The sequence below is a fragment of the Microcebus murinus genome, chromosome 24 (genome assembly GCF_040939455.1).
Source record: "Microcebus murinus isolate Inina chromosome 24, M.murinus_Inina_mat1.0, whole genome shotgun sequence".
In the NCBI taxonomy this organism is placed as follows: Eukaryota; Metazoa; Chordata; class Mammalia; order Primates; family Cheirogaleidae; genus Microcebus; species Microcebus murinus.
In genome coordinates this window covers 1,193,524-1,215,503 of record NC_134127.1, presented here as the reverse complement: position 1 = coordinate 1,215,503, position 21,980 = coordinate 1,193,524, and the positions used below count along the sequence as shown (strand labels likewise).

At 50.2% G+C, this 21,980-nt stretch overlaps 1 protein-coding gene across 6 annotated transcripts in view; it reads left to right on the top strand.

Moving 5' to 3' along the window:
• Window positions 1-21,980, top strand: part of GPAT4 (glycerol-3-phosphate acyltransferase 4) — a 35,750-nt gene extending 13,770 nt beyond the window's left edge. For 3 of the 6 annotated variants that reach the window (XM_075997313.1, XM_012777422.3, XM_012777419.2), the window contains exons 2-13: window positions 67-249; window positions 11,673-11,742; window positions 11,907-12,207; window positions 12,954-13,028; window positions 13,861-13,950; window positions 14,132-14,225; window positions 14,663-14,778; window positions 15,625-15,680; window positions 16,156-16,241; window positions 18,550-18,678; window positions 18,761-18,840; window positions 21,160-21,980. In XM_075997313.1, coding sequence (XP_075853428.1) covers window positions 11,688-11,742; window positions 11,907-12,207; window positions 12,954-13,028; window positions 13,861-13,950; window positions 14,132-14,225; window positions 14,663-14,778; window positions 15,625-15,680; window positions 16,156-16,241; window positions 18,550-18,678; window positions 18,761-18,840; window positions 21,160-21,268 — 1,191 coding nt within the window. In that variant the 5' untranslated portion in view covers window positions 67-249; window positions 11,673-11,687 and the 3' untranslated portion in view covers window positions 21,269-21,980. Of the gene's footprint in view, window positions 1-66; window positions 1,086-11,672; window positions 11,743-11,906; window positions 12,208-12,953; window positions 13,029-13,860; window positions 13,951-14,131; window positions 14,226-14,662; window positions 14,779-15,624; window positions 15,681-16,155; window positions 16,242-18,549; window positions 18,679-18,760; window positions 18,841-21,159 lie in introns of all 6 variants that reach the window. The other 3 variants (XM_075997309.1, XM_075997310.1, XM_075997311.1) reach the window with 2 other exon arrangements.

Genomic DNA, 21,980 nt, shown 5'->3' with positions numbered 1-21,980 from the left:
CCCGTGCTTATTGACGTTTCTCCTCTACATTTGTGTGACTGACTGTGTTTCTGTTTCCACCCCCAGCTTTGGCAGCATGTAAGCTGTTTTTTGCCAAGAACCCAGGTCACCGCTGAGAAGGGGCCTTTGGGAGAAGAATATCCAGAGGAAACCAATGCCAGAGGTGCCTGGAATAACACTCACTGCAGGCAGCATGAGACATTCTGTGCCAGCCTCTCTGTCCTGCTGGCAAAGACCGTAGCTCTCCAGGTAGGAGGGTCCTGGGGACAGCAAGTGCTGGGAGCCTCACTCAAGGGAGAATGGGGCCACGTGTGAACTCTCTACAGTGAACACGATTTTCAGCTTATGAAGGAATTTTAAGTAAAATAATTAATAAAATAATTTAATATCCACATATTCAAGTTCAAAAGCCTTCTATGTGAAGTGCCAGCAGTCACCCCCTCCACAGGAGTAATTAGGACTTTTTTGGCACCAAGTCGAACTCTTCTCGGTACTTCTGGCAGTGACAGAGCTGTAAGACAGATTTATCTGCTAAGTGCTCTTGGGCAAGGAAAAAAGTGTAACCTCTGGAAGCAGCATCAGGACAGCAGAGCGGAGGCCGTCCCCGCTGCCCACTTGTACAGGAACCCGGCCTGGCCTTGGGTGCTTTCACTGAAGATCTGTTCTGCCTCGTTCGCCACCCAAGTCCATCTGTTTCGGGGAGACCTGCCATTTTGGATGCCCCTCATGGTCCTTTTCGCCAGTCATTCTCCTCCCAAGCCTTCTGTTCTGGCACGTGAATGATGTGAGCCTTGGAATGGAGTTTGCTACCTCTCGGGGACCCGCTTCCTTGCCCAGGCTGGCGCTGCCGGAAAGGCCCGTCTGAGGGCTGTGGTTTGTTCTCGAGACGGAGGGCACTGGCCTTGGCTGAGTCGTCCACCATGTTCCTGCTGCTGCCTTTTGATAGCCTGATTGTCAACCTCCTGGGCATCTCCCTGACTGTCCTCTTCACCCTGCTTCTCGTTTTCATCATAGTCCCAGCCATTTTTGGCGTCTCCTTTGGTATCCGAAAGCTCTACATGAAAACTTTGTTGAAAATCTTTGCGGTGAGTTACAAGAGGTTGCTTCACAGAGGAGGGAAGAGGCGCCTGTAGTAGAAAGAGTTGCTCTTACCTGGTTCATTGTTATTTCTTCCTTGGATGTGGAGAAAGTTGGGAGAATGGGAAGTGGCATTTTGAGTAAAAGGAATAACTAGGCTTGTATTTATGAAAGCCTTTAGCAGTCTTTCTTATTGCGCTAAGGTAACGCATATGTTTGATTCATGCCAAACAAAGGGGCCTGTTCCATGACTCTGCACCTCACCTTGTGTTTCACTCTTTGAAATGAACAGGGGTAGCACTGAAGGAAAGAATTGCTGCCAGACCCTCCCTCCTCTTCCCTAGCAGATGCCTGAGCTCAGCGCTGCTGCAGTAGCGAGAAAGCCTTTTCTCTCTTTCAAGCATTTATCCTAAGTAGGCTCTTGCATTTCAGACAAAAAAGAATAAACTAAAAAGTGTATTTGAATTGTTTTGTTTACTTAAGGATAGAGGAGAAGGATAATACATTTCTGAACATATGTCAGAAGTTAACCTAATTGTACCATTGAACAGAATTGGTCACATTGTGAAGGAAACGGATAAGAAGTAATGTTTTCTGGAAGTTGATCCATACCACGAGACTTTTGATATCTCTATTCAGAGATTGGTAATTTAATTGCAGTGTGTCTGTTTTTAGTAGCCACCAAATCTTTAAGAATTCTTGTTGAGACAATGTATAGTTTGAGATGTATGATTATGCACTCATAATAGTAAAAAAATATATTATTTGTTCATTAGGATTTTCAGAATAATTTTTTTTCATTTTCCTTTGGTTCCTTATAATTCTGTGGTGGACAAGGTGTAAGTATTTGCACTTTATCAGTGAAGAAGGTGACTCAGAATGATCAAGTGAGCTGTATGAAATGTTACAGTGGGAAATGTCTTTATGTATACCATTAAATCTTGGGTTTTAGCTTTTATAGTATTTACTGTTCCTGTAAGAATATGATTTTTTTCACAGTTTAAAAATTGAGGCGGAATTGACAACATATAATATCAACCATTTCAAAGTGAACAATTCAGTGGCAGTTAGTCTGTTCACAGTGCTGTGCAGTCACCACCTCTACTCAGTTCCACAGCATTGTCATCACAGAAAAGGAAACCCCACATTCCTTGTGAGGATTTCAACAAAACCAAACAAAACCTCGGAAGGAAACCTCACACTCATTAAGCCAGTCATTCCCCATCTTTCCCTCCTGCAGCCCTCGGCAACCACGAGTCTGCAGCTGTCTCTGCAGATTTACCTGTTTTGGACACTTCCTGTGAATGGAATCATGCAAAATGTGCCCTTTTGTGTCTGACTTCTTTCACTCAGCATAACATTCTCCAGGTTCTTCCGCATCATAGTGTGTGTCAGTACTTTCCTTTTGTGTGGAGATCGGCAGTGTGAGAGTCACCTGGGGGTTGGTTAGAAACAGAGATCTCAAGCCCACTCCAGACCTACTGAGTTGTCTTTGCATTTGATTCACATATGTGTGAAAATTTGAGAAGTGGTGATCCAGTCAATCTCTGGACTGGCTGTTTTACTAATGTATAGTATTTGTTTTGATTAATCAGTCAGGAAATATCATTTTCATATATTTCACTCCAAAAAAATCTTGAGTAGTGCACAAGATCTCTGTAGAGAATATAATTCTACCCATGCCCTTTTGCCACTATGAAAAACATCCACCAGGATACCATTAGTAGAATAGCTGATAAACTTAGGAGATGGCAGTAAGTGATGTCTGGCTTTACTTCACATTTATAGGCAAGTGATTAATTCATGGACCTATGGAATTCTTTTTGTTTTTTTGAGACAGGGTCTCTCACTATTGCCTGGGTTGGAGTGTAGTGACATCATCATAGCTCACTGCAACCTCAAACTCTTGGGCTCAAGTGATCCTCCCGCCTCAGCCTCTCAAGTAGCTGGGACTATAGGCGTGTGCCACCATACCCAGCTAATTTTTCTATTTTTTGTAGAGGCTGGTCTCGAATTTCTGGCCTCAAGTGATCCTCCCACCTTGGGCTCCCAAAATGCTGGAATTACAGGGGTGAGCCACCTTGGAAGCCACCTTGCTTGGCCTTGGAGAAGTTGTTACTTTTGAAACATGGCAGTAAGAGTTGTGAGCCTAGGGTTCTCTTGGAGTAGTTAAAATTTAACTTGGATGACTTTGGATGGGACAGGAGGCCTGGAAGTCATGTATATTCCTTATTCCATTTTGAAGGTGTCCCCCAGAATTAATATTTTAAAGTTCATAGGCAAGTAAGTCCTTATTATTATGACTATTATTTTTAAAATGTACCTTCTTATGATTTTTTAATGTAGATTATAATTATTCAGTAGAAAATTTATTAAATGGTTGGCCAACAATCTATAGGACATGTAATCTTGAGCCATCAGAGACTATTTGCAGGCCATATCTTGAAAATCACTGGTTTGGGGCATAGTGATTTAGAAGTGGTAAAGGAAGTAGCATATATCTATTTGTGACCTCCAGATTTAGAGATTCAGAAGCTAGATTTGTACCCCTTCTTCCTGGAATGGTATGCGCCAGGCACCGGAAGGGCTGTGGGTACCGTGTGGATCCTGTACTGTTTGGCTTCACGGACAGTTAGAGCCTGGCTGCGAGCTGGCGTAGGGGGTGACTAGAGCGGGCCGGCGCGTTGCATCAGGGCCTCGGCGCTCTGGAGGCGTGTCGGTCGTTACTGCTCTGAGTCCGTCCAATGGACAGTAAGAATGGAACGCTACTTTTACCAGTGGTAGTGTCGGGAACAAGCTGGATTTGGCCAGACTGGCTTCAGACCTTGGAATGTTTATGTCTGTGTTTGTGTGTATATGTATCTAAAATACACCTATACTGTGGGGAGTATCTTAGTCTGTTTGGTCTGCAGTAACAGACTACCATGGACTAGATGGCTCCTAAAAACCAAATTTATTTCTCATAGTTCTGGAGGCTGGGAAGTTCAGGATCAGGTACCAGCAGATTCAGTGTCTGGTGAGTGCTTGCTTCCTGGTTCATAGACATCTGACTTCTCTCTGTGTCCTCACGTGACAGAGGAATGAGGGAACTCTCTGTGGTACCTTTTAGAAGGGGCACCAGTCTTGCACATGAGGGCTCTACCTTTGTGACTTTATCTCCTCCAAATACCATCACCTTGGAGGTTAAGTTTCAATGTATGAATTAGAGGAGAACATGAGCACTTAGTCCGTAGTAAGGAGAGACCTTTATTTTACTTTTTTTAGCCCCTTTACTCCTTCTATATTGGAATGATAATACGTAATTTTGGAGCAGGAAGGAAACCCCAAGATCATGTTAATTTTTATGGTTCTCCCTCCTGACTATACATTTTAATCACCTGGGGAAGCACTTTTAAAAACATGTATTTTGGGCCATGAGTATCTGATTTAATTGGTCTGGGTGGGCATTTTTTAAAAGCCCCCTACTGGGAGGCTGGACGCTATGGCTCATGCCTGTGATACTAGCACTCTGGGAGGCTGAGGCGGGTGGATCGCTCAAGGTCAGGAGTTCAAAACCAGCCTGAGCAAGAGCAAGACCCCGTCTCTACTAAAAATAGAAAGAAATTAACTGGCCGACTAAAAATATATAGAAAAAATTAGCCGGGCATGGTGGCGCATGCCTGTAGTCCCAGCTACTTGGGAGGCTGAGGCAGGAGGATTGCTTGAGCCTAGGAGTTTGAGGTTGCTGTGAGCTAGGCTGACGCCATGGCACTCTAGCCCGGGTAACAGAGTGAGACTCTGTCTCAAAAAAAAAAAAAAAAAAAAAAGCCCCCTGGGTAATTCTGCCACCTGCTGTCGGAAGGTGGAGCCTGACTCCCCGCTTCTGAGTGGGAACCTGGCTTGGTGACGTGTACCTGGCATATAGGAAGAAGTGGTGGGCCTGACGCCGTGTGGTGTGTGAGACTGGGTTAGAAAAGGCAGGTAGCGTCTCTCTGGCTCACTCTCTCTGGCTGCCTGTCCCTGGAACCTAGGTCCCCTGTCGTGGGAAGCCCTGCTGCGGGGAGGTGCCCAGCTCACAGCCAGCACCTGCGCCCCATGGAGGAGTGAGCTGTCCTCCCCAGGAGTCCTGCCCCCAGCCTTCTAGCCGCCAGCTGAGGCTAAACCTGTGCCGTCTGCACATTCGTGAGCAACATAAGTGGTGGTAGTGGTTTACAGGTTTTGAGGTGGTCTGTTATATAGTAATAGATAACCAGGTAAATATTAGAGAATTTTAAGCATTCGTGACCCACAGCTTATATTACCTTTAAATTTTTTTGCATATTTCCTTCTAGTCTTTGGTAATGCACATCATATTTTATGGTTGTGTTAGTAGCATATACTTATGATTTTGTGTCTGTTTTCGTTTGGCATTTTATCAGCCATTTTCATATCTTACTAGGTAATCTTCATAAAGATCATTAAAGCTGGATATCTGTGCATTTGGCAGAGCTACGTAAGCTCTGGCGTAGCAGTTTCCCATGATTAGTTCATCCTGTACAGAGGAACCAGGAGAAAGCATTTGCATGCCTTCCAAGAGAGGAGGCCTACAGAGAGGGTGTGGTGGGTCAGTGACTGCTGTCCTTTTTCCTGAAAGACTTAACTCAGTGCAGATCCTGTGAAGGCTGGGTGACTGAGGATCTTTACGTAGAGCAGCATGTTGTCTACAGTGTCTTAGTCTGCTTTCTTAGTCCGGTGCTGCAGAGCAACCCTCTACACGATGGTGATGGTATTTAGAGTGGAATTCCTAGGAGAGGGCTCTCAACCGAGTTGAGAATGACTTGGAAAAGGGGAAGGGAAGAAAGCCTGGCTGTAAAGGAGAGAGATGCAGGTAAATGATATGAGAGGAATTGGTCAGGTCATGTTAGAGAAGGTGGGACAGTTATAATCTGACTGGTGTCAAACTCCACAGCAGAATTTGTTGGTGGAGAGTCATCGGAACCAGTGGTGGTTACAAAGAAGTTGAAGAGACTCTAGCGGTCATGGGGTTGTGGTGGGGTGGGCATTAGTTTGGGGTCAGGCAGCCCCAATGGAAGCCATCGAACTTCCCAGTCTGTCTCTTTATGGAGACAGCGGGAGTTACAGTGAGAAAGGTAGTGCTGGTCATGGACGTCCTCCCTACCCAGTGGGAGGCATGGTTTTGACCTAACCGTGAACAGGTTAAAGGACAGACTGAGGAGGTGGGAATGATCTGTGGGAGTTTTAGGTTTTATCCTTAAGGTCTATTTTTTCATAAGGAAACCTTGATGAAGAGAAATATTAGGAGTTGATGAGTTAAACACAGCCCTCATTGCTTGCCTAGCGAGTGCCAGGCACTGTGTCGGGCTGTGCTGGAGCCCACGTGTGGGCACGTCCTGGCCCCTGCCTTCCAGGTACCTGTGGTCTGGCGGGAAAGACAAGTGTGTGCATACGTAGTGAGTTCAGAATGTGACGCCAGTGAAACACAGGCAAAGGTTAATTCTGATTGCAGAAACTGGGTAACATTTCATATGCGATTTGGCATTTGAACTGGATCCTAAAAGGGAAGAGGATAGATCATTCTAGAAGCCTAGTGGATAAAGATGAAAAAGTACAGTCTTGAGTGGAGATGACCCATAGTTTAGTAGAGTGAAAACATGGGGTACGTGGAGGGAATGGGGAAGGTTAAGATGTTGAACACTTCTTTAGGTGTTGGGAAGTCATTGAAGATTTTTGAACTAGAAAGTGATGTGATCAGATTGGCAGCAAGTGTCCTTGAATTGGAAGGAGGAGAGAGGGGAGCAGGTCCACCGAGTCAGGGAGTACACAAGCAGGAGGCAGCTGGGTGGGCGTGTCCTCTCAGAGGGTGAGGGCTTGATGGCAAGGAGAGCCCGAAAGCTTGGTGGCAAGAGGGCAGTGGAGCCAGCAACAGATTGGGAGTGCCACCAAGAGGGGCAGTGGGCTGTCAGGAGGAGGTGTGCTGCCTTTAGTTGGCACGCTCGATGGTGCGGGCTGGACGGCCTGCTCATCAGAAGGGTGAGGTTGCCACCTCTGCGAAGTCCAGAATAAAGATGTAGATTTGCCTGGATTTGCAGCTGAAGCAGGGAGAGGAGTTGTTAAAGGTGGGAGGTTTGCTTGGGACGTGGAAGGTGAGCACCAAGAGGAGCCTGATTCTTGAAGGGTCTGGCTCTTTGGCGGTATCTGGTTAGTTTGGGAAATGCAGTAGAGGCTGACGGAAAAGGAGGAGGGGAAGGTTTCTGCTGAGATTCATGTTGCCAGGAACGTTAGACCTTACTTGTATCATTAGTTCCTAAACTGTAGTGTTCAGCAAAATGAATAACTGGCAAATGTACCATGGAAGTTCACCTGTCAAGGGCTCTATTCTGTTAAATGTTACTGAAGTGCAGTGTTGTTAGTACCTTTAAATTGTCTCTTCTCTGGGCGGAGCTAAAAAGGGAATAATTAAGTTATCTGGTACTAAATTGCCTAGTAAATGACATCTCAGATCAGGGGAAGTGAGAAGATTTTCACAGTGAAATAAACTCTGAACCTAGGATTCTTAATTTTGATTAAGAATTTTAGATATCTGAAAACTCTTACTTTTTATTTTTAAGAGACAGAGGTCTTCCTAATCTGCCCAGCTGGCCTCAAACTCCTGGGTTCAAGCAATTCTGCCTCAGCCTCCCAGGGAGCTGGGACTACAAGTGTGCTGCCACTGCATCCAACTGAAAACTATACTTTTAAAAATGACAGCTCAGAGAAGCCAGTTGTGTGGTTACCAGACATTGCTATTATGCATTGGCCTGTGCTAAAATATAAAATATACTTGGTCTTTGCCTCTGGTTCCTGCCACAGAGATCCTAAAACCCTAGGGATTTTCCGCATGATGGGAGTTTCTTCTGTTATTCACAATGAGCCCCTCCATCACAACTGTGTGTGTGCTGGCGGGTGACTAGGGCCCACCTGTGTGTGCTTAGGGTGGGCCTGTACAGCCTTGGGATGGGCTGCTCCCCAGAAAGACCAAGTGCTTAGAGGGTTGGAACTTTCCGACGGCCCCCTGTCTACCTATGGCAAGGTGGGGGCTGGAGATTAACCTCTGTTAAGCTCTATAAAAACTCTTGAACAACAAGATTAGATGAGCTTCCAGGTGCCCCAGAAAGGGTGTGGACTCTCCCCCCATAGCTTGCCTTGTGTATCTCTTCCCTCTGGTGCTTCCTGAGCTGTGTCCTTTATAACAAATCCGTAAACATATGTAAAGCATTTCCCTGAGTTCTGTGAATCAGTCTAGCAAAGTATTGAACACCATCTTGTAGTTGGTCAGCCAGAAGTGCACATTGTAATCTGGGACTCCAGCTGATGTACGAAGGTTGGGGCAGTCTCGTGGAACTGAGCCCTCGACCTGTGGTGTCTCTTGTGTGCTCGGGGTGGCAGAGTCGGAACTGAGTTGGATTAGAGGATACCCAGCTGGTATCTGCTGGGCAGCCCCCACGCGTGGTGTCAGTGTGGTGGGAGTGTAGTGTAGCACAAACTGTGTTTTCCTTTCGTACAGTCTTCGCTAGGGTGTGTAGCGGCCCAGGGAAAGCTGCCCTGCTGCACTGATGGTTCACTGAAAGATTAACTGACAAAAAACAGATAAATGGAAGAAAAGGCATGCAAATTTATTAACATGCACAGGAGTCTAAGAAAGATCTCAAAGAAATGGCCAGAGAGTTGATGCTTTTATACCATGTTGAGATTGCAGAAACAGGGGACTCGGAGCATGGCCAGAGACAGGTTATGGTGGTAAATCAGTTTATGGGGGCAAGACGGTCATGGAGGAGAGCACAGGAGGCCTGGCCAGCAAAGGTGGTCCTGCAATGCAGATGACCTCACTGCCTCTGAGAGAGAGAGTAGATGGTAGATGTTTCCTCCAGCCCTTTAACACATAAATACAGCCCACATGGCAGTTAAACTCATGCTAGTTTTGAGCCTGGGGCCCCGTGAAGCATACGTAACCCACATGTCCCTTCACCTTGGGAGTTACGAGAACTGTTTTTCAAGTTGCATATAACTCAGACACAGAAAACAAAAAATAAATTTTTTATTAAATTAGAAAGGATTATTTTGCTTTTGAAGTTTTTATTCTGTTTTTGTAATAAAACACTGTGGTCCCAGGGGGAAAAAAATTTTTTTTCTAGTGTGGCAGTGGATGTGTTAAGGTGTCAGGCTCCCTGTCGGTCTTCTCTGGATCCTGACTAGAGGTGGGGTAGGGGTGCTTCAGAGAAAGCCTGTCTGCACGTATTGTTTACTTCCCTTTATTTCCTCCACAGATGCCAGAGCTTTTCGCCTATTCTTGTATTTCTAGCCCTTCTAGCTGTCTTGAAATATGTCAAGGAAGTATATTTTGTGGTGAAATATTTTGGTTTCTTTCAGGTAAAAGGAATCCAGTTCACTGAGGAGCCATTTTTTTTTCTTGTCTTTGTTTTCTTTCTTTCTTTTCTTTCTCTTTTGTGAGACAGGGTTCTCGTTCTGCTGCCCAGGCAGCAGTGGCACGATTATAGCTCACAGCAACATCAAACTTGCAGGCTCAAGCAGTACTCCTGCCTCAGCCTCCTGAGTAGCTGAAGCTACAGGGGTGTGCCACCATACCCAGCTAACTTTTCTATTTTTTGTAGAGATGGTGTCTCACTATGTTGTTCAGGCTGGTCTTGAACTCCTGGCCTCAAGTGATCCCCCTGCCTTGGCCTCCCAGAGTGTTGGGATTACAGACGTGAGCCACTGCGCCTGGCCTGATCAGCCATTTTCTTAACAGGTTGTTCTTAGCTAACAACCAGGTTCCTCCAGCCTCTTTTCCCCTGCTCTTGTGACTTTGGGCAATTCTTGCCTAAGCACAGAAGCATTTTGTAATGTTCCTGAAATATTGAAAAGCAGGAGGCCAAGGGCATGGTTATTACTGAGCTGTTACAGAGCTAGGAGATGTGGAATCTCAATTAGCAGATGCCTTTCCACCGAAGACAGAAGCCCACAGCCATCTGGAATTCTGCATAGTGAAACAGTCTTCAGACATAAATTCTCCTCAAGAGCCCTGATCTCCTATGTTCCCTGTCTGTTGCAATCCAATCTAAGTATCAGAATTGTTTGCAAAGAATCAGGTTTTTCTATTCTGACTATTGCAACACCAAAACGGAGGCCTGGCGGAAGTGTAAAACGCTTGTTGCAGACTCTCTTGCCCTTTTTCACCTCATCTCTAATTCCAGGAAACCAGATGGAATTTACCTTCCTCCATTTCAGGAATTATTACCATTTCCTTCTGGAAAAGGTCTTCCATGTATAGAACCAAAAAATATCACTGGCCCAGTGTCTGAGGTACAGAAAATGGATTATGTGAGTTTTCTTGCCTTTGAACTTTTTGAGTGGATGACTCTGGAAGCACCTTTTTTCTAGATTGTAGGGATTAAAGAAGCTTCCAGGTGAGGTCAGGTCACTGATGAAGGTGGAGTGCGGCACTTGGCTCTGCCACACGCAGCAGTCTTGCTGATCCCTTGGGGCCGGCAGCCTCTGCACCAGATGCTTTGGGCCGCGTGCGTTTTGCTGTGTCAGGGAATGACAACATTCTTCCCACCTTGCATAACTGCGGACACAGATGTTTGGAAAGGTATCTTTTAAAATATCTGTCCTATTTCTTTAACTCACTGTGGACATAGCTTTTTGTTCAGTGATAACATATTCAAGAGGTAGTAAGTAAGCTCATGTTTTTACCTCTCTCTCTTTGATAGTGGAAGAGACCCAGACTCTGGCTTTTTACTTTGATGAAGAAGATTTTCAATTAAGGAAGAGTGTTTTTTTCAGATTTCTTCCAGAGTTTGTGTATTTCTGTTATAATGAGGATAATTAGGGTGCTTTGCATTTCCCAGTTTCTGCCAGATACAAGATTTCAGTGGATCCTAAGTGACCCCATGTAGTAGGAGGTCGAGATAGTATCAGTCCTGTTTTGCAGATGAAGAGTCAGAAATTTGGCATGTTGGTTAAGGAGCACAACTAGTGAGTGTTCAACTTGGGGATTGAATCTGGATTTTTCTTTAATTTCCAAATAGTATTCTTTTTTTTTCTTAACACTATTAAGCCACTCCCAGGCCTTTCTGTGTTAAGTTGTAGGATTCTCCCCTGTTACTGGGCAGTCCAAACATAAGCATCATTTATTTAATTCCTATATATCTCCTTGAAAACTGAAATCGTTGTTCTTGGATTAATTTGGTGGCAGGCAGCAGTTTGCAGGGTGCTGGGAGTTGTGGTTTGTGAATAGCTGCTGTGGGGCAGTGCAGGGATGGTGGGGTCTGTGTGCTGCCAGTGTGAGCCCCCGATGTGACCAGGGGACAGAGGCCTGAACAGCTCATGAGAGCTTGTGGAGTTTCCAGCTCTTCGCTGTACCGGCTGAACTCGGTCCTAGTTATCGAGGTGGGGATGGGTTGGGGCCACTGCTCTTCAGAGCAGGTAGGGGTTGAGTTTCCTTGTTTCCTTAGAACGTGTGCTTCTTGGCTACATCCGTGTCAGGTGGCTGGGGTTGAGGCTGTTGTGGAATGGAGTAGGGTGTTTGCTGACTGGACTGGGTCTCATTCTTGCCCTTGTGTTTTGTGTCCCCACAGTGGGCCACCTTGAGAATGGAGAGGGGCGCCAAGGAGAAGAACCACCAGCTGTACAAGCCCTACACCAACGGTAAGCGGCCCTGGGCCTTCTCCTGGCAGCCTCACTTGGAAAGCGTGCCCACGCGCTTTTTATCCCACGTGCGCTGTTCACTGTGTAAAATGTAGGCTGCCACTCTGGATGTTTCTGTGTGCTGTCTCCCAGCGTGCTGCTTGACACGGTCTGCTCTTCTGCAGGAATCATTGCGAAAGATCCCACTTCACTAGAAGAAGAGATCAAAGAAATTCGTCGAAGTGGCAGTAGTAAGGCTCTGGATAACACTCCAGAGTTTGAGCTCTCCGACATTTTCTACTTCTGCCGGAAAGGAATGGAGACCATTATGGATGACGAGGTGACAAAGAGATTTTCAGCAGAGGAGTTGGAGTCCTGGAACCTGCTGAGCAGAACCAATTACAACTTCCAGTACATCAGCCTCCGGCTCACTGTCCTGTGGGGCTTGGGCGTGCTCATTCGGTACTGCTTCCTCCTGCCTCTCAGGTGAGGGAGGCGCCACCACCCCAGCCTCACGCGAGCTCGGCCTGCATGGCTGTCTCTGCGTTGTCTTCCCGTTTTAGAAAGAAGGGTAGTGTGATTCTCCGCTGGCCAGGCCGTCTGACTCTTGGAAGGGTGCCCTGGTGATTGCCCTTTAAAGGCCCTTGGATTCTTGCATATCAGACAGAAATAGTTGGTTCCTTAAAGACAGATTGTCCACCTAGGTGGACCCGACGCAGGGACAGGGATCACCGTGTACTTTCTGGCCACTTGGCCCTGGGCACAGCTCCTTCTTCCTGAAGCTTGGGGGCCAGTACGGAAGCAGTATTGATCTCTCAGCTTTTTGTGAGCCGTGTGCTCTTCGGGTATACCGTCTTGCCAGATGCTGGTACCGTCAGGCTCTGCCTCCATTGCTCCACAGAGAAGCTGTGTTTCTGCCACGGTTTTAGGCCAAGGGGGAGGGGAGGCAGCAGGGCAGCCGTCTTGAGGGTCTTCCGTCTTTCTAGACGCCTGATGCCTGAGGAGAGGGTGTCAGCCGAGAGCCAGATCCACGGTGCACTCTCAGTTTGGAATCAGAACTGCCTCTGGTTGTCACAGGCCTGTTCGGGCCTCTAGAGGGAACTCTTGTCCACATCTTAGGTGATCAGATCTTGGAGGTGTTTCTGTGATGCTCACTTTCATTTTCACATATTGGATTCTATACTTGGTGCAAGAATGTGTTTGCTGTATGTTAACTTGTCTTCTTATTACAGGATAGCTCTCGCGTTCACGGGTATCAGCCTTCTGGTGGTGGGCACAACCGTGGTGGGATACTTGCCAAACGGGAGGTGAGTAGCGTGCAGGGCTTGTGTCTTCAGGGTAGTCAGTTCTGGGGACGGTGGCTCTGACACTGAAGGGCAGGCCATCTATTTGGATGCAGCCAAATCTGTGGAATCTTGGGTGGATGAAACAGCCCAGTGGTAACAAATGGCACCCACAGTACAGTTTTTTACTTTTTTTACTTTATCTGTGACTGTTCTTTTTGCCCTCCAACCCTTACCTTTGTCTCATTGCAAGGATAAAAGGGAGAAGCCACAAAGAGTCCAGGACTCAGACGTTAACAGATTTTACAGCATGTTTACTTTTGAGTATTCTAGTATGTTAATAAATTGGTGAGAGGGTAAGGTTTTAGAAAATGATTTGAAATGTAGGCAGGTTTTGTCTGGGTGGTGTTTTGTGGGGTTTAGGGGTTTTTTGTCTTTGTTTTTCAAGAAAATTGTGCTCCCTTGGGGAAGTTGTGGAGCTAGTAAGCTGGTAAACCCCTCTTCTGCCTGTGCTGGTGAGGAGCTGCCTGTGCCTCTGGCCTGCCGCTGGCCTGCCACTGGGCCAACTGGGGGAAAGGACTCTAGGAGACGTCCTGACCCACCTGTGCTGGAGATTCTAGGGCTTTGAATTCTCAACTTGTTAACGTAGGTGAATGTAACCAAGTCTCGCTGTTATTTCTTTGTTTCCTCACGTGTAAACATAAAGATGCTAATATATTACCAGGTTTTATGCCACAGGTACTAATATTTATACAAGTACTTTGTACTCATAAAGGACTGTTAAATTGTTGGCGTCTGCAACTTTTCCTGTCTTCCTATATGTAAAACAAAACTCAGAATCCTTGTTGCCTTGCAGGTTTAAGGAGTTCCTGAGTAAACATGTTCACTTAATGTGCTACCGGATCTGTGTGCGAGCACTGACAGCCATCATTACCTACCACGACAGGTGAGGGGGCATACAAAGGAGATGGCGGTGGCAGAAACCACCACTCACCTGTCCTTGGCAAAGGGGAAGGCTCTCAGGAGCTTTCGGTTAGACCGGGTGGAGCGTGGGAGGTGGGGGGGGGGGTGTTCAAGATGAATTGTTTCGCAGTAATTTTTGTTGCTTGCATGCATTCTAAACCCAGGGAAAACAGACCAAGAAACGGCGGCATCTGTGTGGCCAATCACACCTCTCCTATTGACGTGATCATTTTGGCTAGTGACGGCTATTACGCCATGGTAAGGCCTCTTGAGGCAAGACCTCTTCCTTCAGACCGGCCAGAGTGGGAGGCTCTGGCCCTTCGCAGAGGGCGTGACAGGTGCTTGCGCGGGGCCTGCCGCGCTCTGAGAGGAAGCACACTGAGCAGAGCGAGTGTGGGCTGTGGGCGGTGGGTCGGGTGCTTAGGCAGACACAGAAGGGGAGTGCGGGCCTTGGAATCTGCCAGGGAGGGGCGCTTTCACACGAGGGAGCTCAACGCTGTGATTTTGTTGTGGGGTTTTCAGTTACGTTTTTCGTTACGTATCTCTGGTATTACCAATCAGAAGTGAGCAACCTGCAGGAAGCAATCACCTGTCCAGGGTTGCAGAGCTTACTGTGTGGGATCCGGAGCTTGCTCCTTTGAGTGGGGGATTGAGCGAGTGGGCTGCAGTACTCACGAGTTCCGTGTCTGGGCCAGGTGGGCCAGGTGCACGGTGGACTAATGGGCGTGATCCAGAGAGCCATGGTGAAGGCCTGCCCACACGTCTGGTTCGAGCGCTCCGAGGTGAAGGACCGCCACCTGGTGGCCAAGAGGTAACGGGCAAAGCACTGCTCTTTGGTGTGACCAGTGGTAAAGAATGCAGAAAGCATTTCAGCAATACTTGTTCCTCACAGCAGAATTCCAGTATCTTCTACAATGAGCCTATACTGCTTTTATAATAAATATTTCCTAAAATGTGGAATATAAGAAGTCTAGAGACCCTAGTGTTATTTACCAAGTTAGTAACGTTTCTTAACTTTTTTTATTCATCACACCCATTGCAATAAACAAAATATCAACTTTTACTGCTACGTGAAATCTCAGAATGAATCCATCATCGCAGAAACAAGCTTAAGACAATGGAATAAAGTGCTGCTCTGTTTTTTAAACTTGAAAAACAAGGTGAATCTGGCATAAGTGATGCAGGGAGATTTGCAGTGGACAGAGAGACATGAAGATGCGGTTGAGACCGTCTCCCGTAGGGACAGACGAACCCTTTACTGAATCCTGTCTGCCGCGTCCCAGACAGAATGCTGAGCCGGGAACGGGAGGTCCAGCCCCACACGGCTGTTGCGCAGTCAGGAAGCAGAGGCGCCTCGTGCAAGGCCCTGAGGCCGGGCCTCTTTTAGGAAGTCCCAGGTCTGCACAGTGTCCTCTGCACAGATGTTAACACCGAATCAAGTGACTGTAGGAATTAAATAGTGGTCATCTAACTTTCTCTGCCCTTACAGATTTTTTCTTGTGCTTTAGTCGTGGGCTTAAAAAGAATCAGATCATATCTGTTAACTTGTTTTTATATATCTAAACTAGCATCACTTAAAAAAAATAGGTTATTATAAGTGCATTTTGACAATAGTGGGTGTAAGATTGTCTCACCCTCATTTTGTTCTTTTCTGAAGACTGACTGAACACGTGCGAGATAAAAGCAAGCTGCCTATCCTCATCTTCCCAGAAGGTAAGGGGCTCATTGCCACTGGCGCTTCGTGGGGTGCGCAGGAGTGTGACTGAGGGTGGCCCAGGAACCAGCCCTCGGCCCGTGCTGGGTTGTCTGCCTGCACCTTAGATTGACTGTAGGGCTGAGAGCCAGGGACACTCGGAGTTTGCACCAAGTGTGCCACTTCGTGCAGGAGTCCGTCCTGAGATGCTGCCAGCAGAGCCCGCGGCTCTCGGGGGCCCCCCACAGCCACTGAGCACCCCTGGTGCTGCCTGGGCTGGTGTGTGCTAAGCAGGGAGAGTGACCTGTGGAAAGAGAACCAGGGCGTTGCTGTGTTTACCAGTCAGTGTTCGTTCGTAAGTTAGGGACGTGACTTGCATCCTGCTTGAGGCGCCATTAGAAGAATTTTGATTATTATGTTTAGTCTTTAGGAAACTCCTAGTATCTGGGGTACGGGACTGACAGGAATAGCATTTTACTCTCTCCTGCGTTTTAGGAACCTGCATCAATAATACATCGGTGATGATGTTCAAAAAGGGAAGTTTTGAAATTGGAGCCACGGTTTACCCTGTTGCTATCAAGGTACAAGACCTGCGAGGGTGCGTGTTGTCATTGTCACAGCGGCGTGGAGGGGCACGGCGGGAGGAGGCGGAGGAAGGGACTGCCTGCTGTTGCTAGGCAGTCGACTCTTGGCAGAGCGGCTGGGGCTGGCTCTGTTGGGGGGTGGGCGGCCGGCGGGGAGACAGCTGACAGTGGTGCTTGGCCCCCTTAAGGGCACGGGAGCCTTTGGACCGGGAACAGACAGATGCCAGCCCATACCCCCCACCACCAGGTCGGGATGGCAAGCGCTTCTCAAGCTCTGTATCTCTCTGTCCCTCACTCCTTCCCTCTTTCTCCGTGGACCTGGCCGGAACGTGGCGGCTCTGTGGAACGGTGGCTGGCTGCAGGGGCCAGGGTGCGGTCGCAGCGTGGAACAGAGTCAGCCCTAAGTAGAGGTCTCTCACGCGCAGATTTTGTCCACACCGTGCTCCGTGAAACATAGTGACAGTTCCTTTCTAATCACACATAGAAGCTTAGTTTTAAAAGTGTGTCCTCTACTCTTATCTCTTTTTGGTACTGTGAATTCATTAAGTCTTCTACAGTCAAATCCAAATGTCTTTCTGTACTTAAGGCTGTAATCTTGGAAAAATGATCCAATTTTTATTCTGAGAACCATAAGACTTAGGCTGGAAAGGCCTAAAAGATCACGCAGCTCAAACCCACACACTGCCCACGTGTCAGAGTCTCTACTGCGACACCCTCCCGCGTTTCCTCTCAGTCTCTCCTGAGGAAAGGGCCTTTTTTTTTCTTTTAAGAGGCAGTGTCTCACTCTGTTGCCTGGTCTAGAGTGCCGTGGCGTCAGCCTAGCTCACAGCAACCTCAAACTCCTGGGCTCAAGCAATCCTCCTGCCTCAGCCTCCCAAGTAGCTGGGACTACAGGCACGCACCACCATGCCTGGCTGATTTTTCTGTTTTGTAAAGATGGAGTCTCGCTCTTGCTCAGGCTGGTCTCAAACCTCCTGGGCTCAAGCGATCCTCCTGCCTCAGCCTCCCGAGTAGCTGGGACTACAGGCACGCACCACCATGCCTGGCTGATTTTTCTGTTTTGTAAAGATGGAGTCTCGCTCTTGCTCAGGCTGGTCTCAAACTCCTGGGCTCAAGCGATCCTCCTGCCTCAGCCTCCCGAGTAGCTGGGACTACAGGCACGCACCACCATGCCTGGCTGATTTTTCTGTTTTGTAAAGATGGAGTCTCGCTCTTGCTCAGGCTGGTCTCAAACTCACGGCCTCAAGTGATCCTCCCAGAGTGCTAGGATTACAGGTGTGAGCCGCCACACCCGGCCTAAAGGGCATTTTTGACATCGGTGGCAGCATGGTCCTGCATGATAACTCTTGAAATTGTCTCCCTTGATTTTTCCACTCTCTGGTCCCGAGTGTTTGCTCTGTAATTACACAAAGCCTCGTCTGCAGTAGCCCTTCAAGCATGAGATGGCAGCTCCATGGCACCCTGTTGGTCGTTCTCCCGGAGGACTCATTTCCTCCGGTGCTCCTTGTCCAGCTCCTCCGGCACCTTGCCCGCCTGCTCCCCTGCCGCGTGAGCTGTCCTTGTATAGAGATGAGGTTCCCAGCTGCGGCCACGCTTTCTACAAACACCCCTGAAGCACAGCCTTTCGCCTCACTAGAGCTGGCAACCGACAGCACCTAATGCCCCGGCCTCTTGGCACGAGGCCTGGTGCGGCTCGAGGCCTGGTGCTTGTCGCGCCCGCAGCCATGGCCGCTGTGGTCAGCGAGGCGCTGCCTCTCGAGCACACGGCTCACTGGGTTAGCCGTGCGAGCGTGGAGGGTGGGTCACAAGCTTTCTGATTCTTTCCTCCGTGGTCTAGGCACCAGGAATGATGCGAGAAAGCTGCTGGTTACATAAGAAAATACCTTTATTGGCTGAATGACAGGATGGTGGGGACAGACCTCCTGAGAGGGAGGGACAGGGAGCGCTGTGGGGAGCGTCGGCGGTTGCTGACGCCGGGCTGGCATGTGGGAGCACGTTTTCCTGGCTCTGGTTTCGGGTGCCTGTGGAGCGTGAACACAGTGTGCCTGCTCGTGAGGCCCGACTGGCCGCAGAGGGAGGATTTGCAGTGAGAAGGTTGTCGGGGCGTCTCCCTGGCGACCCAGCGGAGGCCGGTTGGATCGAGGGGCAAGCGTTGCCCAGGTGTGCAGGTGCTTCAGAAGAGCACGCAGGGCCTGGGGGTCCCCTTGCTCACCCAGCACGGCCAGGGAGCCTGCACGGAAGTCGCCGCCGGCCCCACGTGGTGAGTCGCCCGCTCCCCACCCTCCAGCTCTGCCTTGTCTTTCAGTACGACCCTCAGTTCGGAGACGCCTTCTGGAACAGCAGCAAATACGGGATGGTGACGTACCTGCTGAGGATGATGACCAGCTGGGCCATCGTCTGCAGCGTCTGGTACCTGCCCCCCATGACCCGAGAGGTAGGGCCCCGAGCAGAGGCCTTCCCTTGCCTTGGGTGGCCACGGGCCTGGGCTGAGTGGTCCCTTTGGTTCGTTCTTACAGGCAGATGAGGACGCCGTGCAGTTTGCAAACAGGGTGAAGTCCGCCATCGCCAGGCAGGGAGGCCTCGTGGACCTGCTGTGGTGAGTGCAGAGCCGGGTCTGAGACCCGCGTCTCCAGAGCAGGCGCGGAGTCGCTGGCTCCGCTGACGTCTAGTGCTCCGGGTGCAGAATCCAACTGGCCAGCTCCAGAGGGCAGCTAGACCCCGCCCCCCGGTCCACTCAGGCGCCTGTGCGGCCTTGACCTCAGGGCGCGCGGTCCAGGGTGCCGGGACTGAAGCGGCTGCTTCCGGGCACCTTTCTGGTTTCGGGGCCAGTCTGTCAGGGCACCGGACAGCCCTCGTCTCTCGGGGAGCATGACCTGGGCTCACCTGAAACCCTCACGGGAGGACAGGCTTTCTCCGGCCGCAGTGTGTTTGGCAAGTCGACCGTCCTTAGAAAGACAGGCGTTGCATTCATTGCCTTCAGCTTGTTAGCTGCCGTGTTTCCCCGAAAATAGGACCTGCCCATAAAAGAAGCCCCAGCAGGATTTCTAAGCATTTGCGCAATAGAAGCCAGACCTAGTGATGGGCGTGGCTGCGCAGCGCATCTGCACAGCCCATGCATGTTGTCGCAGAGTGGGACAGAACACGAGCAACCCTTCTCATCTGCCCTGTGAGAGCTCTAGTGCTCCACATGAGACATTGGGGCCAATGGTTCTAAAGGAAACAGAGTCACAAGAAATTCAGGATGGAATTCGGGGTTTGGAGAGTGATGATGATGATGATCCAGAAGAAGATGATTTAACTATATTTGAATAAATGTAGATTGTTGTACTGAAAAAAACTAACCCATCCCCTGAAAATAAACTCTAGGGTGTCTTCTTGAGGAAAAATAAATACAAGACCCCGTCTTATTTTCGGGGAAACACGGTGATCGAGCAGGAGTCGACACACTTGCTCTGTAAAGAATCTGTGGATGTTTTAGGCTTTGCGGACCCTGCGGTGCCATTGCAGTATGCGTCTAGGGACGGCACACGCACACACACACACACACACACACACACACACACACACACGGGAGTGAGCACGCAGTGTCCCCACAAAGCTTATTCACAGGAACAGGCATCAGCCTGGGTGCGAGCCGGCTGCATCCAAGTGACAGGCGGTGGACAGGGACGAGTGCTGGCTCAGAGAAACTTCCACCCCCTGGGCCCTTGGGTTTAAGTGCAGGGGCGGCCATGGGAGGCATTGGACTTAGAGGGACGTTATGAGAAAGAAAGGGTAGAACTTCAAATTTTAGACTGAATTGTGGATTTTCAGGTCATGGCTTGGCCTCTCGCTTACTGAGCACGTATAACGTGCCCCGAGCGGTGACTCGCCCACCCTCACAGCGGCCCCACGGGGGCAGAGTGCCATCCCATCCTGCAGACGGGAGCTGGCACTCAGGTGGGGTCGCTTGTTTGCAAAGCCATGAATAAGCACCGGAGCTCACCCGGGGCTGGCAGGCTCTCGGAGCCCAAGAGTTCAACCTCCGCCCTCCCATCTCTGGGCCGATCGGAGGCCAGGAGGCTGCTTCAGGAGCAGGCCTCGCTGTGGCTGTCGGAGGGCGCAGCAGAAAGACTGAGCGCGGGCGAGCAGGAGGTGGCGGGCTCCCGTGTTCGTGAGCCGCCAGAGTGGGGGTGACGCAGAGCTCGGGCGAGCAGGGGGTGGCGGGCTCCCGTATTCGTGAGCCGCCAGAGTGGGGGTGACGCAGAGCTCGGGCGAGCAGGGGGTGGCGGGCTCCCGTGTTCGTGAGCCGCCAGAGTGGGGGTGACGCAGAGCGCGGGCGAGCAGGGGTGGCGGGCGAGCACTGTGAGGGAGCAGCGTGGCCTGCTGGGTGTGTGGCTGTCTCGGGAGGTGCGGGCGGAGAAGCCAGGACGCTGAGAGGCTGTCCCGGGAGTTTGAGCGTCCCTGCGCTTGGGCCCTGCCTCTTGAGCCCTGCCTCTTGAGCACGGGAGAAAGAAGAAAGCGTGTTTCGTGTTCTTGGCATGAATTCAGAGCTTCCCTGGTTCTGAATTACACAGATGACATCCTACAGATGCGTTGTGAGTCTCAGTGTTCCTTAACGCGCGTCTGCCTTCCATAATGCCGGACGCCTCCGGTACCCTCTGCAAGGTGCAGGTCAGTGTGGGAGCAGGGAGGACTGCAGACGCCTTGGCAGGTTTAAGCGGTTACAGACTCCCTTGGATGTGAGTAGTGACTTTGGCCCCAGGCAAGCAAGCGAGAGCATTTTGAGGTGGAAAGGTGGATTTGGGGTCATCCTATCGAGAGCGTGGAGTGCTCCTGTTCCCCGCAGGATTTCTCGGGTTTGGGCGGCACCGTGGTCCCCTGGCGCGAGGGTGGCGGGAAGCCTTCCTGCCGTCACAGCCGGGCTCTCTCACAGGGATGGCGGCCTGAAGAGGGAGAAGGTGAAGGACACGTTCAAAGAGGAGCAGCAGAAGCTGTACAGCAAGATGATCGTCGGGAACCACGAGGACCGGAGCCGCTCCTGAGCGCCCGGAGCCCGCGGGGCCGGCCCGCAGCCGCCCCACTGCCGCCCTTCCACCTCGGCCCTCCGCAGCTCTGCGTCCCCGCACGCGGCGCCCAGGGCGGTGCCTTCCTGTCTCCTTGGCGGTGTCGTGGGAGGAACCCGTGGAATCCGCTCCAGCCGCGTTCTTGCGTGAGGGCGGAGGGACGCTGGTCTGTGGCGAGTGCCTGTGTGCCGGGGCCTCGCCGGGGCGCCTGCCCCTGAGCAAGCTCTGCGCCCTCGGCCTCGCCCCCGCCCCCGCGGAGCTCCGAAGACCTGTGCAGAGAACAGTGCTGTCCGCAGGGCTTTCGACAAAATGGAGTTGTTAGTTTTGTTCCACTGCCCGTGGAGGGTCCCCGAGGGGTGGGGGAGGCCGGGTGGGCCACTGAGTGTCGTGGTGAGACCCGAGAGTCATTTCTGTGTTCAGACTCCAGGGCCGAGTCTGAATTCCCCATGTGACTTGCTCTTTGTTTAACGTGTGCCTCAGTTTCCCCGTCTGTGACATGGGTCAGGAGGGGAAGGGTGGCGACGCCTACCTCACAGGGTTGTTGTGGGGATTACCGTGCTGCTGTGAGAGAAGGACACGTGCTGTTCAGTGTTACAGGTACGGGCCACGCACGTGGCAGGACGGGCTGAGCTCAGCCGCCACACGGCGCTGGGTTTGCTTTTGTGAGTAAATAAAGTGGATGGTGAATGGA